Source organism: Rhizopus delemar, genomic scaffold (assembly GCF_000149305.1).
Source record: "Rhizopus delemar RA 99-880 supercont3.1 genomic scaffold, whole genome shotgun sequence".
Lineage (NCBI taxonomy): Eukaryota > Fungi > Mucoromycota > Mucoromycetes > Mucorales > Rhizopodaceae > Rhizopus > Rhizopus delemar.
Genome location: NW_027137827.1, coordinates 4094283 through 4109708, shown reverse-complemented (window position 1 = coordinate 4109708; position 15426 = coordinate 4094283). Strand labels below are relative to the sequence as shown.

Sequence of the window (15426 nt, the reverse complement as noted above, 5' to 3'; positions counted from 1 at the left end):
ACAACGAGCTGACATACTCTTGATATATGCTTGGCATTGCTCTTTGGTAAAAGAGTTCCATTCTTTCTCGATTCTAGACCAGAGATCATGCACTCCTTTAGCCCTACCTTCATATAAGCTCAGCCTCAACTTTAAATGGTGCTAGAGATGTTCTATAGGATTCAAATCGGGACTTTGAGCAGGCCAACTGAAAGTATGCTCTTCTTTAAACCCATTTTTCTTAAACCAAGCACGAGCAAGCTTTGATGTGTGCTTAGGATCGTTGTCTTGTTGAAAATAAATAGCTTTCAGCTCGTAACCATAGTACTTCAGACTGTCCATCAGTGTAGTTGACAGGATATGAACATAATCTGATGCTTTCATAGTACCATTCTCAATTGCGCAGCCATATCCAGGACCATCCCATGTCATACAACCCCAAAGCAGCACACTGCCAGCTCCTCCTTTGACTGTAAGGTCAAGATGATGAGGTTGCAATTTGTCGCTAGGTCTTTTCCAAAAGTACTTACAGCCATCTGAACCTCAAACATTAATCTTGGTCTCATCAGAAAACACTATACGTCTCCAGTCATCTTCTGTCCAATTTTTGTGAGCTTTAGCCCATTTTAGTCTAGCTTCCATGTGACATTTTTTGAGGAGAGGCTTTTTTTCTTAATTTGGGCATTGAAGCCCATACTATGAAGCATTTTTACTGTACCAAAATAGCCTATCTTATGACCAATACTGTTTAAATATGACCATACGCCCTTTGCAGTCTTAAGTGAACCATTTACAAGCTCTCTCTTCAGGTAATTCTTTGTTGTTGAGCTTATAGTAGTCTTTCTACCAGCATGACCTCGAGTACGTTCAGGTGTATACAAGTCCTTGTACTTGCTCAAAGTGGACCTTGATACTCCTGGAACACGTTTCATGCTTTCTGAGTATGATAAACCCTTTTTCAACAGCGACCGGATGCTTTCTTGCTTGCTACGAGATAAAGTATATACCATGATATAAAGAAGTATAGGCTGTACGAGATAGATGGGAAACACTGCAAAATCCAGCCTTATTTATATATTTTAAGCTCTGACTAAAAGCAAAAGAGTTGTTTCATTATTACATCATTTAGTAGTGCTGTATTAGTGATGTGAGAGGCGGTAACGATATCATCATTATAGAATGCATCGAGTTGGAAAAATTGTTCGAATGCATATGCTTGACGCAATTTGATCTTACTATATACGGAAGTAATTCCGTAATGCTAGCTTTTTATATGTTATATCCGACAGTTGTCGCTTTCTAATGAGGTATTGTACGTAGCTTTATCTTATCTGACTGCAGAGATACAAAGCAAAACGTACAAAATTGCAAAACATTCGAACAATTATTCCAACAACTGTATTTACATAATCTACAGCTTTCATAGTCCCATCATGTATCCAACAAGCATACCCAGGTCCATCGTGAGTGATACAACCCCATACCATAACACTTCCTTGGCCACCTTTTACTGTAAAATCTAAGTGATGAGGCTGCAATGCATCGTCTGGTCGACTCCAGTAATACTTGCAACCGTCTGACCCGAAAACATTGACTTTAGTCTCATCACCAAACACCATGCGCCTCCAATCATCGGTTGTCCAGTCTTTGTGAGCCATAGCTCATGCTAAACGTCGTTCCTTGTGCTGTTTACTAAGCAGAGGTTTCTTGGCTTTAATTTTAGCTCTGAAGTTCATACTTTTAAGAAGTTTTAAGATCCCAGAATAACCAATAGTATACCCCAAACCATTCAGATATTGATGTGCTGCTTTGGCTGTCTTGAATTCACCCTTTATTACTTGTCTACGGATGTATGACTTGGTAGTTTCACCAATAGTTGCTCTTCGACCAGGGGCTGCCTTCATCCGGTCTGGAAAAAACTTGTTGGCATACCTACCTAAAGTGGATTTTTCAATCCGGGAATGCGTTCCATAACTTGTTCATATGTCATGTTACTAGCCAAGAGCAATTGGATTTGATTTTGAACAGATTTGCTGATAGTACGAGCCATTTGAGGCAAGATAAAGATGAGAAAGTACAGTATAGAAAGAGACTAAGAATATTGTAAAAAAAAAGATAACGTAAGGCTATTTATACTTTACATTAAAGGTATGAGTCATAGATTGTCATAGACAAGGTTGGTATGCAAATTCCGGTGATTTCTGATTGATAAGAAAGCGATGTTTGGAATGCATTGCAAAATAAGCGGGTAGCGGAAAAATTGTCCCAGTGCAGTGGTTTTTTTCTATTGCTGATTAACTCAAACTGCGTAATCTCCGAACTCTGAATTTCTGATATGATGTAGTACGGATTGCGGCCTTTCTAACGATTATAGAGCTACCCGCATAGCCTAAGAATTGGTCGAGTTATGGAGTCGAAAGTAAAAAAAGTTCAAACACTGGTGTTTTAATCGTAAGATTAAATAAAAAAATTAAACAAAAAAACAATAGCAGCAATATAAAATTAAAATCCTTCTTTATTGCAGATTTCTTTATATTGCAAAAGAGCCCCGTTTAATGGATAAAAAGTTGGCATCTATTTATATTCTTTGTGAGCGTAGATATAAAAGATATAGACTCGGCAACGATGTCGTGCTGAAGAACCAATGATTAAGCTAAAGCTTGTCGATGTTCTAATATATGCATCTGAAGTTGAACAATAGAAATAATAACCAGTCAATTAACTTTGATCTAATTACTTTTGGGGTTGACAATTGATTAGACTCGCTAGGATGACAAATACTGATCTTATTGTTCTAAATTTGGAAAAGTGTGTATGATATTTGGTACTTATAATGTAAAAACAGTAAGAAGTCAATAGCTAACAACTACTATTTATTAAGTAAGAAAAAGGAGAGGAACTAATAATTTAGAATGAACCCTGGATTATATCGTCTGACTATTAATTGTATAGTCTGACGTAGGCTGGACTGAGATCAATAATAAAATAATAAATAAAGACATCATTAATGACCAAACACGACAGTGTGGAATTGTTCAATCATAGTTTAATTTTTGTGTATCGTTATTATTTTAATACAACTGATATCTTATAGAAAATAACTATGTTTACAACAACTGGGACAATTAGTCCACCCACTGTATGCAGCGCCTCATGGACTCGGTTCTAGCTGGTTTGAAATGGCAGATCTGCTTGGTATACTTGGACGACATCGTGGTATTCTCTCCGTCTTTTGATCAACACCTAAAGGACGTTCGCTCTGTTCTCTCTCGGCTCCGCGATGCCCAACTATCTGCTAATCTCAAGAAATGCCGTTTTGCTAGTCAAGAGATTTCATTTTTGGGATACATTATCTCACCTGACGGCCTCAAAACTGATCCTGCCAAAATCCGTGCTGTATCCGATTTTCCTGTTACAACAAATGTGGAAATGCTGCGTTCCTTTCTTGGACTTGCTGGCTACTACCGCAGTTTCATCAGTCGTTTCTCGGCTATTTCTGCACCACTGAACACTCTTCTTAAACGCGATACGGTGTGGACATGGAATGACGAACACCAATCTGCTTACGACACACTCAAATCAGCACTGCTCAGTGCTCCTGTCTTGCGATCCCCTGATTTTGGACGGCCATTCGAATTACATACCGATGGGGCCTGCACGGCTGGTATTGGGGTAATGCTGTGTCAACGAGATCCGGCTAATAACCGTGTGTATGCTGTTGCTTTCGCGTCTCGCTCCTTAGCACCCAACGAACGTAATTATGGTGTTTCCGAGGTCGAAGCTCTTGCAATCGTTTGGGGTATCAAGAAGTTTGCACACTATCTCACCGGAACCAAGTTCACCGTTGTTACTGATCATCAGGCACTGCAATTCTTCAACTCTCTTAGACAAATATTCAAAACCTTAAGAAATAAAAACATTTTATGGAATATAACAATTAAATAATATAAATAATAAAATCAATGTACAGATTTATAAGTTTTGATAATTTTCTTCACATATATTGTATAAAAGTATTTCATAAAGATAAAACAAAATTTTAAATTAATTATGAAATTTATTATAAATATGAACATTTTCAAAGAAATAGAGATATGTAAAGCAGTTGAGAATGACATTATATACAAGAATATCCGTCTTACCTCTGATCTACGTGGCCGCCTCGCTCGATGGTCTCTCTACTTGCAACAACATGATTATACCATCATTTACCGACCTGGTAAAGAAAATTCTGGTCCTGACGCTTTAAGTCGCTATCCTATCTCCAATCCCGACCTGTGTCCACTTACGGCTCCCGACCTGTGTTCACTTACGGCTCTCGATCTCAGTTCATCTCAATCCAACGATGCGTTCTGTCAAGAGTGTTGTATCCACACAACTAATAAAGTGAATATTCATGGATAAACTTGGATACTACAGAATTATAGTCTAACCAGATCTCTATTAATAAACGTGAGAATTCTGCAATAGCCAATCTTGCCCTGTTGTCCTACCAGCGTTCTAAAAGACTATATCAGAACCTGATTACAACAACGGCAGTTCAATCTTATTCTATAATTATCGTTAGATCAATAGTTTAATTACTTCATTGTCCCTTGATTCGTCAAGTAGACAGCGGCTATTGATTATCCACTATCCTTCCTTATATTCCATATCATTCTTTTAACCGATCAATTGAAATAGCGGTAAAGACCCAGACATTCAAAAAGTATAAATATCCTCAATATTTTTTATTAATAAAGTCATATATACATAATCTTTAGTTTCACAACTATCGTCTTTTTGTAGTTTTTGTCTTCTATTTCATATTTGGCAAAACAAAGAGCTACGAGCTGCGCCATTACCGACTGGCTTCTCGGACGAGTCCGGTGTCCTCTTCTTTGGTTCCCGCCCCGTCTTGCCTGAAGCTCTTCGAAACGACATGTTTGAACTACTCCATGCTAACCCGACAACTGGACATCTTGGCATTGGACGTTGAAGTGTTTTAAGTATAAAAATATGAACAAAGAAGAATTAACGAGACCGAACAATAGTTCTAAAGTCCAATACTTTTATTAAAGAAAGATTCCAAGGCTATTTATATTAGTTTGAGCAAGACCTGAGATTAAATGACAAGAGATAGTTACGACCGATATGATTTGACATGTATAAGAAAAATTTTATAAACTGATGTAAATAATCAACTGTTGAGATGAAAGTGAAACTTGACTGTTCAGGGCAGTTGGTAATTATCAGGATCTATTCTTATTCAAACTCATTTGTAAAGATTTAGCTTAGAATGATAAGACTGTTATCTTATTGACATGTCAAAACATGACAAATATCATTATTATAGAATGCATTGAGTTGGAAAAATTGTTCGAATGCATATGCTTGACGCAATTTGGTCTTACTATATATGGAAATAATTCCAGACCCCTAGCGTTTTATATGTTATATGCGAAAGCTGTCGCTTTTTAATGAGGTATCGTACGTAGCTCTATCGTATCTGGCTGCAGAGATACAAAGCAAAACGTATAAAATTGCAAAACATTCGAACAATTATTCCAACAACTGTATGAGATATCATAGCCAAGTCCAACTAACTCCCGGTGTACCTCTTTGGCAGTCTTTAGAACCCCTTCGATGACCTTTCTTTTGATTAACCGCTTTGTTACTTTGGAGACTACTGTAGGCCTGCTACCTGTGCTTATTGTCCTACTTGAAAAAAGTTTTCTAGAATATCTACTAACAGTTGACTCATGCACACCAATCTCCTTAGCAATATCATAGGTTGATGCTGATCCAATGAGTGCTGACCTGAGGTCATTTACTTTCTCTTCTGACAATCGTTTAGGCATCCAATAAATAAAAAGATAAATAAGAGAAATAATGGAAGTAAAAGAATTTAAAACATAAAATATAGAAATTGTAAGCACTTTTATATACTGCTAACATTCTTATCTTGCCAAGAATGTGAATTATTATGATAACAACCGGATAGGCCGAATTAAAATGTGTCGTCTTTAACATACGTAAAAATGCAAAAAAAGCCAGTCGTGTATAACTCCGTCTTTAACATTATCAAATTCCACCAATAATCGTTGCCTGTATCTGATATCCTACCAGTAGATGACCTTTCTATTGGGCTATAAACATTCAAAGTTTGAGATAGATTCGTGCAGTATTCATAGACAATCAGCATTAAAACTGCAATTTTGCAATTCCTTGCAGCAGTTTTGTGACCTACTGTAAGTTCACTATGACTTCGTACATTTTAAAAATATTTCTCACTACGTAACTTTTCCCACTCTCAATTGCTAAAAATACCTAGCAGAATTAGCTCTAGTAAGCTTGACAGCGTCAAAATTTGCCTACATAACATCGAAGCCACAACAACTATTGCTGCAAAAAATGGGGTCTCTGATATTACTGTACGTCGCTTAAGTCTACCTTAAAGCAGGATTATATCTGACCTAAGGGCGGAAAGCCAAAATATACTCAGAATCTCCGCACCAATGCCCTTCGTTTAAAGCTTACAGTGGGTGGAAAAATGGTTCCAATGTTTTTGATTTGCAACTTTAAAGCTTTATATCTTTGGAACTACAAATGGTAACGGCTCACAAAAACATGCATTTTGTAGCGCAATTACAGCTAATATTACTGAAAAAAAAATTTGCTTGTACTTTTACACAATCGGGAAAAAATTAAGATTAAATACAAAAACCAACATTGGAACCATTTTTCCACTATGTGCGTTATTTTATTAATATCTTGTATGACCGCCTTTCGCAGCAATTACAGCCCTACAACGATCTGGCATACTATTTATGTATCTCCTACAGTCTTCTGCTGTAAAAGTAGACCATTCTTTTTCAACGCGATTCCATAATTCATGCACACCTTTTGCCCTAGTATCATAGGCACTTAACTTGAGCTTAAGGTGGTGCCAGATGTGCTCTATTGGGTTTAGATCTGGACTTTGTGAAGGCCAGTTGAAGGTATGATCACACTTGAAGTTGTTGTCCTTGAACCATTGCCTAGCTAGCTTAGACGTATGTTTAGGGTCGTTATCCTGCTGAAAATAGATGTCTTGAGGATGGTAACCATAGTACTCAAGGCTGTCCATAAGGGTTGTACCAAGTATTCCGACGTAATCAGAAGCCTTCATTGTGCCTTCACTAATCCAGCATGCATAACCAGGTCCGTCATAGGTAATACAACCCCATACCATAATGCTACCACCCCCTCCTTTAACTGTTAAGTCGAGATGATGGGGTTGAAGTTTATCATCAGGTCGACTCCAATAGTACTTGCAACCATCTGAGCCGTAAACATTAACTTTTGTTTCGTCACTGAATACCATACGTCTCCAGTCATCGCTTGTCCAGTTTTTGTGCTCTTCCGCCCATGCTAGTCGTCTTGCTTTCTGAACCTTAGTCAATAAAGGCTTTTTTACCTTTATTTTAGCATGGAAGTTCATGATTTTCATAACCTTAATGGTGCCCGAGTAACTGATAGTGTGGCCAGTGCATACTAAATACTTATGAACAGCCTTCGCAGTCTTGAGGGTACCATTAATAATCTGCATACGTATATAAGACTTGGTGGTAACACTTAAAACAGCCTTTCTACCAGGGTTTGCTGTTACTCTACCAGGAGAAAACTTGTTGGCATATCTGCTTAAGGTGGATTTTTTTAAGTTTGGAATACGTTCCATTATCACTGAATATGGCTTGTTCTGTAAAACCAACGATTTGATGTTTTCTTGCTTGTTTTTAGAGAGAGCGCGAACCATATGTGTAGTGGTACCTTAAAGCTTCGATATATAAAGAAAGAAAAGGAAAAAAAAATGTTTGACCGGGGATAAATTAATTTTATAAGTCACATAGGCTTTTTCGGCGATAGTCGGAATATTATGACTCATAATTAAACAAAAAACTCCGGTGGAAGCTCCACCAATTAACAAATAAACTTATCTACAGTTGTAGTGGAAAAATGGTTCCAATGTTGGTTTTTGTATTTAATCTTAATTTTTTCCCGATTGTGTAAAAGTACAAGCAAATTTTTTTTTTCAGTAATATTAGCTGTAATTGCGCTACAAAATGCATGTTTTTGTGAGCCGTTACCATTTGTAGTTCCAAAGATATAAAGCTTTAAAGTTGCAAATCAAAAACATTGGAACCATTTTTCCACCCACTGTAGATCTGGTACCTTAAAGTCTATTTCTGATGTAAGTTCTTATTTGAAGTCAATTGGATATTCGGTGAGCAAATGGCAAGCAAAAAGGTTGAGGAACGAACTTGGCTTTAAAGCTACACTCAAGAAAAGCAAGCCATTTTTGAGTGAGCAACATCAAAAGAACCGCCTTAACTGGTGCAAGGAGCGTCAAAGCTGGACTGTTGATGACTGGAGGAAGTTTATCTTTTCTGACGAAACAATACTAAGCATCTTTGGGCCAAACAGCAACCCTTACACTTGGAAAGAAGATGGGGCAGTAAGCAGACCACACCAAATAAACCAGACATTAAAGTACGGAGGCGGATCCCTGATGATGTGGGGTTGCATGACAGCAAAAGGGGTTGGTTATGCTTGTCAAATCTTTGGTGGTAATATGAGCTCGCAAACCTATACCAATATATTGGGAACCACATACAAAGATACACTCGATTACTATGACTGAAAACATAAGGACGTCATTTTCCAACATGACAATGACCCCAAGCATACCCCTAAAATACTAAGAGATGGATGAAGCGAAAAGGGGTACAATTACTGCAGGACTGGCCAGCACAAAGCCCTGACCTCAACCCTGTAGAGCATCTATAGAGGCACTTGAAGCATAAGCTACGCAGTCATGACAACCGTGCTGTCAATGTTGATGAACTATGACAAAGGGTATGCAAAGAATGGGATTCTTTTACACCAGATGATGTAGAACCATACTACAGAAGTATGCCAAAACGTATTAAGGCAGTAATCAAAGCTAGAGGTGGGAATATCAAATATTAAATAAAAAAAACTTTATCCAAAAAAACATAAATTTCGAAAATAATAGCTCATAAGATCATAAGTCAATCATACATTATTTTCTCCGCTCCAAATTTGGACCATAAATACTATATAAGCTATACTATATTTGTCCGAACTTTCGAATTAAAAGCTCGGCCAGAGGATGAGTTATAGGGATTTGCGTGGTTTTTTAATTTTTGTGTCCGGGTTTTGCAACGCACTGTATATCTTTCCTCTCAATGAAGACGGGACAACTCTCCCAGATCAGTTAAAGAACAATAAGATCTATAAAAACAACGAATTAAAGATTTTCATAATCGATTCAGTAATCATTCTTCAATCTAACACGTTAATGATTGGATCTACGCTCATAACTACTCATTTACCCGCCAACTGATAGAAGAATATAAATAGTAGACTTTGTAATGTTTTCTTTTTAACAATTAAGATTGTCTTAAATAAAGTTCAGTCTCAAAAAGTATTCTTTGGTTTATCTTTGTTATTACCTTTACCAGAACATAACAAAGCCCATTGTTATTCTAATAATGAATCATACAAATTTAGCTTGAACAGCCATAGTACAAATTTTTATACCGTCGTCGTACTTAGTTGTCTTTCTTATAAACATGTTTTTGTTGACTAAATATGTCAGTTGATTCTGTAACGTAACTAAAATTGCTTAATAAAGTAGCAATTGGCAAAAAGTATTATCTTAGTTTGTATTTTGGCTTTTCATATGATTGACATGCGCTTTTAATTAAAAATAATCCTACAGTACGGTTGTCGAATTTGAGCCTTAAAACTTCTATTGTATGATGATACACTAGAATATGAAAAAAAAAAAAAAGGTTTTTGCTCATAAATCCACTGATATGACAGATTTACACAGTCAAAATTTAACGTCAATCCAAGAGAGCCTAGTCGAAAAAATATGATTTTCATAGCTTCATTTTTGAAAGATTGCAGACATCATTGAAATATGGTTGTTTAATCGGTGTCAAACTGGGTTGTCAAGAATTTTGTTATATAGAGGACAAAATATCTGAAACATACTGGGATAGACTAATCTAGAAGAGTACAAGAAAGCGTGCTTTCAATAACCACTAGATGTTTTGGGTTGTAGATTACAAAAAAAAAGTTCAAAGCGAGTTGGCACGACGTTGCACATCTGAATTATAAAATAAACCAAGGATACTCGTAATTTTACACTCAAGACTAAACATTCGCTGTATACTATTTAATTGATTAGGCATCCTTGAGCAGAAAAAGAGATAGAGCATGAGCTTAGTCTATAGCTGATTAATCAAGGTTTTTATGTTTGTGAATCATTCCGAGAATATAAATCAATGAACTGCAGCCAAACTGGATATGTGTTCCATATTAATTTCAAAACTAGACTAAGAATACCACAAACAATGCAATCTGTTATCACTTCCACTTTTGCTGGTGTTTTCTTTCCCTCACTCAATGGAGTTTGATCATGCTAACTGGAAGGTATATTTCTTGCTCTATGAACCTTATATGGCGTAAATTGATCATCATCACTTTTATAAATGTAAACATTTACGTGTAAATGTAATATTTCAAAAAATAACGATAAGCAAGGTCTTGTTTTACAACTTTATTTTGTTGATTGGTTCTAACTTGCAACTAACTTTTTTTTCTAGTAGTTACAGTGTAAAGATGGTTGCCATTTTGGATTTGGTTCAAGAAATGATTCATGGTTATGATAATGAATGGGATATTAGTAGAACAAATGAGAAAAAGTCTCCTTTAATTTTACTCGCTACCGGTGCAATGAAACAGCAACCTACTATCAGAGCTTTTTTAGGAAGAGTTGTTGAAGAAAAGTTCCATATGCAAGCACTTGCTATGACAATTATACCAGGAATCTCCCTCGTACCAGAAAGACTTAGAGAAATGATCCATCCTGAAGTAGCACCTATTCAACTAGGAGATGGCGCGAAAGAAGAATACTTTTATGTAAACTTATCAATGAATCAAAATTTTTCGAATGGTCCTGAGTTTTACGAAAACACCTCCACTGGAGCAGAGTTTGGTAAATAAAAAAAATCTTTGATAAAACAACTGTCCTTATATTTATTGATCTATATTTATTGTTCACTAGATGAATAAGAGAGACAAATTCTAGAAGAAAACCAAAGAAGGAACCAAGAAGCTCGTGTGACAATGTTGAAATACTAAATTCCACTGAAAACGATGAAGCTCGCACTTACAACCCTTATTATACAGATGAAGATGAGCCGTATTTTCCTCCAGAGTATCCTTCATATGTCAGACGTATGTCTGATTCTAGTTCGGCTGCAAATATGGAGAAGCATTATGATCAACCCAAAGATGATTTTTCTGAAGATATGTTGAGATGTACCCATGAAGACCTAAATCGAATGGACGAGCAGAGAAGAAGAGAAGATAGAAATAATAAAATATTCAGTCCACTTATCAATGCGAATAACTTTGATAGTATCCAATTAAAAAAGCTTTTTTATACAAAACAAAAAGCAACAGTCATTAATACAGTATGCTTTTTTGTATCCTAGATGCGGAAATTAGTGGATCCGAAAAATTACTATGCAATCAACGCGTCAGACAGCAACCACCTCAGTAACCAGCATAAAAGCAACCCCTTCAAACCGTACCAATAAAGGAGAACTGGGACATGCTTCAAGCAACTATGATAGTAAGTGAAAAGCTTGAAAATATAAGCAATGAACATGGCAGGAGGGGTTACCATTTACACTATTCTTTTGTTTGACATACTAGGTTTTCTTCAAAAAATTATAAGGAATAACAACAACAAACCTTATTCGAATGAAGCAGCCGTTAGATGCCCAGTGTTTCAAGTATGACAACTGATAATGATCCTATGGAAGGTAGTAGCAAAAGAGCTATTATTCATCATCAACATAACAGAAGTTATTCGATTACATCTGACGTGTCTGTTGCTGATTATGAGACATCTTTGTCAAGAAACATTGATGGTGAGCAATCATTCATAACATGACACACATTTTTTTCATCGTTTTAAGACACTTTTGTCATTCACGTAGACAGCATGTATTCCAATAATATATCCCAATCAAAAAATGATAAGTCAGTCATTCCATTGAAACGTAAAAAGAAGGAATTAAAGTATATATATATACTTTTTTTTTTAAATTTGAATATACAAAAAAAAGTTACTTATTTCTATCAACTTGCTAGGGGAGGGAAAAACAAACAGAAATAGAAGAGCTGTACCATGAACAAATTATTAGTAGTAGCAGTAGCAGTGACAACGATGGAATAAATTATGTAAAAGAAATAAGAGGAAGAGGAAGACCAAGGCTGAGTGAAAAAGAAAAAGAAAAAAGAAGACAGGAAGACAGTCCTAGACAAAAGAATCCTCGAGGTCGACCCCGTAAAGCAAGAGAGCCAGCACAGACTAAGAAAGGTTTTATAGATAGCTTTGTGATTAACCTATCAAAAAAAGATAATCAGTAAAGCTATAATATTGCATGCAGCAAAATGAGCATATATAAACACATACTCAAAAATCAAATAATTTACTTACTTTTACTTTGATTAAATAATCTGGTCATTCTTCACTTGTTAACTCAATCACTGAAGAAGTAATGAATAATTTTTAAAGTTATTCTATGTATTGTATATTGAAACAAGCAAGACTTTTATTTTGTAGTGTTATATTAATCTCTATGTGTCTATTTGTATATTTCTTTTTTTTTCTTTTAATATTTAACAAAAAATAGAACTTTGAGATATGAAAGAAATATACATTACAAGTTTTTTTTGTTTTTTTTTTTTTTAAAAAAAAAAAAAACAAAGGTTATGCGTATTAATATGTTGAATTTGCTTGGGCTTTCAGTTTATGACTAATTTTTTACATGTTGATGCTACTTGAACACTAGTACATTAGACAAAGGACAGAGATTAAAAACCTTACTGAGTACTCTAGTATTCTTTTTTTTTATTCACATGCATCTTATATCGCTAGTTCCTCTTAAAATAAAGAGGTAAAGTCCAGATGAAATTTAACTGCACAAGAGATAATTTCTTAGCGTAAACCAGGTTCAAGAAGATGTACCATCTTGTCTATTTTTTTTCTATGTTTGGCGACCATTCCATGACAAAAATTAACCATGCGCTATTTTTATTTCAGTCTCAGATGATGTCTGTGCAATCCTAATATTTATAATAAATACGCGATGAGGCCTAAAAAACTTACAATATGTTAAAAAAATGTGTGAATAGACACCTCTAACTCTATATTCTGATAGAGCAGGCGGCGATAGTGACAGGTGAACGTCAGGATCACCTTTATTCGACGAAAAAAAAACAAAGGGTGATTGGATACTGAATTATTAGTAAGGATCAATCAACTAATCATTATCTTTTTTAGTATTTTTTCGCTGTGATTACTTTATTTGGAAGCATTGTCCAAAAACAGTAACCATTTTTCAAAAATATAAAAAAAATATAGACGAAGGGAAAATGGTTATTTTTTTTATAAACAGTAAATTGACCTATTGTTTATACGTCTGTAAAAGGGTTGCCGACCTCAGCATATAAGAGTGAGGAGAGAAAAAATATTAAAAAAATACCTCTAAAATTTGGAGAATTATCGCAAATAAAAACATAAAAAAGGCGTTTTTTGGCTTGTTTTGCAAAATAACTAACAATATGTTAGCAATATGTAAACTATCTGCTTACAATTCTTTATGCTAATTTTTTTTGTATTTTCGCGACAAGTCACTGTTTTATACACTTGTATCGCTCTTAATTCTTATACTCTTTGATGAGTTTTAATAAACATTAAAATTTTCATCCATAAAAAAATTTCAAATATTCTTGAATATCAGTAGTAGCCTCATTGATGTTAATATGTAATTCACTTGTAAGTAGCTTTTCGCTTTGGTTTCAATTAATCTTAGGATATATTATACAACAAAAAATCAAAGAGGAAAGGAAACAGTTATGATGCTTAGAATATTTATATTTTGAATAACGTGTTGGAAGCAACTGACCACTGGCTTTAAGATGTTTGTAGGTTCAAATTTGTTATTTTTGTATTTGTATCCACACTGTAAAAGCATTAAAGGACTTCTTTCCGCTTTTCATCACTTTCTATAGATTTTTGCCTTATTTGGAAAGGTATCCACAACACCAGACCTGAACATGCCTACTGTAAAACAGTTACAAGCAGAACTTGCTGCAGCCAAGGCCGAAATCAATCGACTACAGCAACAAAACGCCTCCCTTCTTGAGCAGTTAGCTCAGTCACCATCCACCACTGTGCCTAAGCGCGTCCCTATTGCTACCGTTCCCCGTCCACATGCTTCCCCTTCGTCACTGCAACTTAAACCACCTACCAAACGTCCCCCACCTCCAGAGCTTGGATCTGCTCCCCTCCAAAAAGCTTCCAAATCTAAATATGCTCCACCACTTCCCAGCCAAACGGCTGCAGCTCGCACTTTCAGTCCCCCTTCCACCAATCAAGGGTTTAAATACCTTTATCTCCCTATACAACGCCGCCTTCCCATTCGGCAAATACGTTCCTTACTTCGACGATTGCATATCAACAGCAATCGTGTCCTAGACATTCACTATCCCGACCGTCATCTTGTTGCCCTCCTCCTCCATAACGACTATGAAGCTGAAGTTCGCTCTCAATTAGAAAAATTTGAAATCCCCATACATGATGATTACGATCCTATGGATCCAAACAACCTTCGGAACCCTTACTATGACGACTTCAATCAAGATGAAAAGGAGTGTGCCGCATGGAGTGTCTTCACTCAACGCGTAATTCTTGCTATCCGTCACCTCAAAGGCCCTGTTCAGCGCGCTGTTGCTCGCTTTTTCGTTGACAAAGGCATTATAGCTAGCGTTGTACTTAATGAGCTCTTTCCAGTCAAACAGACTTGAGTTCTACTTTTATTTTATGATATGACTTCCTTTCTTGTGGTCCATTTCCAAACAGTGATTTATTCACATGTTACTTCTTACTCCCCCTCTGTCCTTTTCTTTTTTTGCCCTTGCTCCCATAAGGGATTTTTTAGCTTCTTTCACGTCTCATTTGATCTGGCTTGGGCAATTATGGTGTCCTGAGACACCGCGTGCTCATTTAAGTCATTAAATAAAAGTATTATTTAAACGTAAAAGCATTAAAACTTTCCCACTCCTCGTTCCCAATATCTTGGGCAAAGATCCTTAAATTGACTTTCTACTTCCCTACACTAGTGTCTTTACACCTAATCTTGTTTTATTTATGCCTTAATATCTTACCTTTGCTTTCTAAGGATTTTTAGTTCCTCTTTTCTCTCAAGATCTGACTTGGGGAGAGAAGTGGTCTAAGTGACATCAGGCTCACAATTGGGTTTTAATTTGTGAATAAAATAAACGCTTAAACATAAAAGCATAAAACCTACGTCTTTT

General features: G+C 35.9%; 8 protein-coding genes across 8 annotated transcripts; 4 read left to right on the top strand and 4 right to left on the bottom strand.

Moving 5' to 3' along the window:
* Positions 1–141: 141 nt before the first annotated feature.
* RO3G_01587 (uncharacterized protein) lies at positions 142–989 on the bottom strand (the record flags this gene model as incomplete). The annotated part of the gene is made up of 2 exons (XM_067656178.1): positions 142–515; positions 698–989. The coding sequence occupies 2 exons, from the start codon at positions 987–989 to the stop codon at positions 142–144; spliced, it is 666 nt and encodes a 221-aa protein (XP_067512279.1).
* Positions 990–1915: 926 nt separating this feature from the next.
* On the bottom strand, positions 1916–2029 carry RO3G_01586 (uncharacterized protein; the record flags this gene model as incomplete). The annotated part of the gene is made up of 1 exon (XM_067656177.1): positions 1916–2029. One exon carries the CDS (start codon positions 2027–2029, stop codon positions 1916–1918), a length of 114 nt encoding a protein of 37 aa, XP_067512278.1.
* Positions 2030–3132: 1103 nt separating this feature from the next.
* Positions 3133–3924, top strand: RO3G_01585 (uncharacterized protein; the record flags this gene model as incomplete). Its single annotated transcript, XM_067656176.1, has 1 exon — positions 3133–3924. The coding sequence occupies one exon, from the start codon at positions 3133–3135 to the stop codon at positions 3922–3924; it is 792 nt and encodes a 263-aa protein (XP_067512277.1).
* A 123-nt stretch (positions 3925–4047) lies between these two features.
* Positions 4048–4957, top strand: RO3G_01584 (uncharacterized protein; the record flags this gene model as incomplete). Its single annotated transcript, XM_067656175.1, has 3 exons — positions 4048–4198; positions 4663–4687; positions 4768–4957. 3 exons carry the CDS (start codon positions 4048–4050, stop codon positions 4955–4957), a joined length of 366 nt encoding a protein of 121 aa, XP_067512276.1.
* A 1767-nt stretch (positions 4958–6724) lies between these two features.
* On the bottom strand, positions 6725–7756 carry RO3G_01583 (uncharacterized protein; the record flags this gene model as incomplete). The annotated part of the gene is made up of 1 exon (XM_067656174.1): positions 6725–7756. One exon carries the CDS (start codon positions 7754–7756, stop codon positions 6725–6727), a length of 1032 nt encoding a protein of 343 aa, XP_067512275.1.
* A 2681-nt stretch (positions 7757–10437) lies between these two features.
* Positions 10438–11599, top strand: RO3G_01582 (uncharacterized protein; the record flags this gene model as incomplete). The annotated part of the gene is made up of 4 exons (XM_067656173.1): positions 10438–10496; positions 10638–11029; positions 11224–11355; positions 11532–11599. 4 exons carry the CDS (start codon positions 10438–10440, stop codon positions 11597–11599), a joined length of 651 nt encoding a protein of 216 aa, XP_067512274.1.
* A 1525-nt stretch (positions 11600–13124) lies between these two features.
* On the bottom strand, positions 13125–13445 carry RO3G_01581 (uncharacterized protein; the record flags this gene model as incomplete). The annotated part of the gene is made up of 3 exons (XM_067656172.1): positions 13125–13135; positions 13217–13344; positions 13411–13445. The coding sequence occupies 3 exons, from the start codon at positions 13443–13445 to the stop codon at positions 13125–13127; spliced, it is 174 nt and encodes a 57-aa protein (XP_067512273.1).
* Positions 13446–14028: 583 nt separating this feature from the next.
* RO3G_01580 (uncharacterized protein) lies at positions 14029–14916 on the top strand (the record flags this gene model as incomplete). The annotated part of the gene is made up of 2 exons (XM_067656171.1): positions 14029–14034; positions 14122–14916. 2 exons carry the CDS (start codon positions 14029–14031, stop codon positions 14914–14916), a joined length of 801 nt encoding a protein of 266 aa, XP_067512272.1.
* Between the last annotated feature and the right edge of the window lie 510 nt (positions 14917–15426).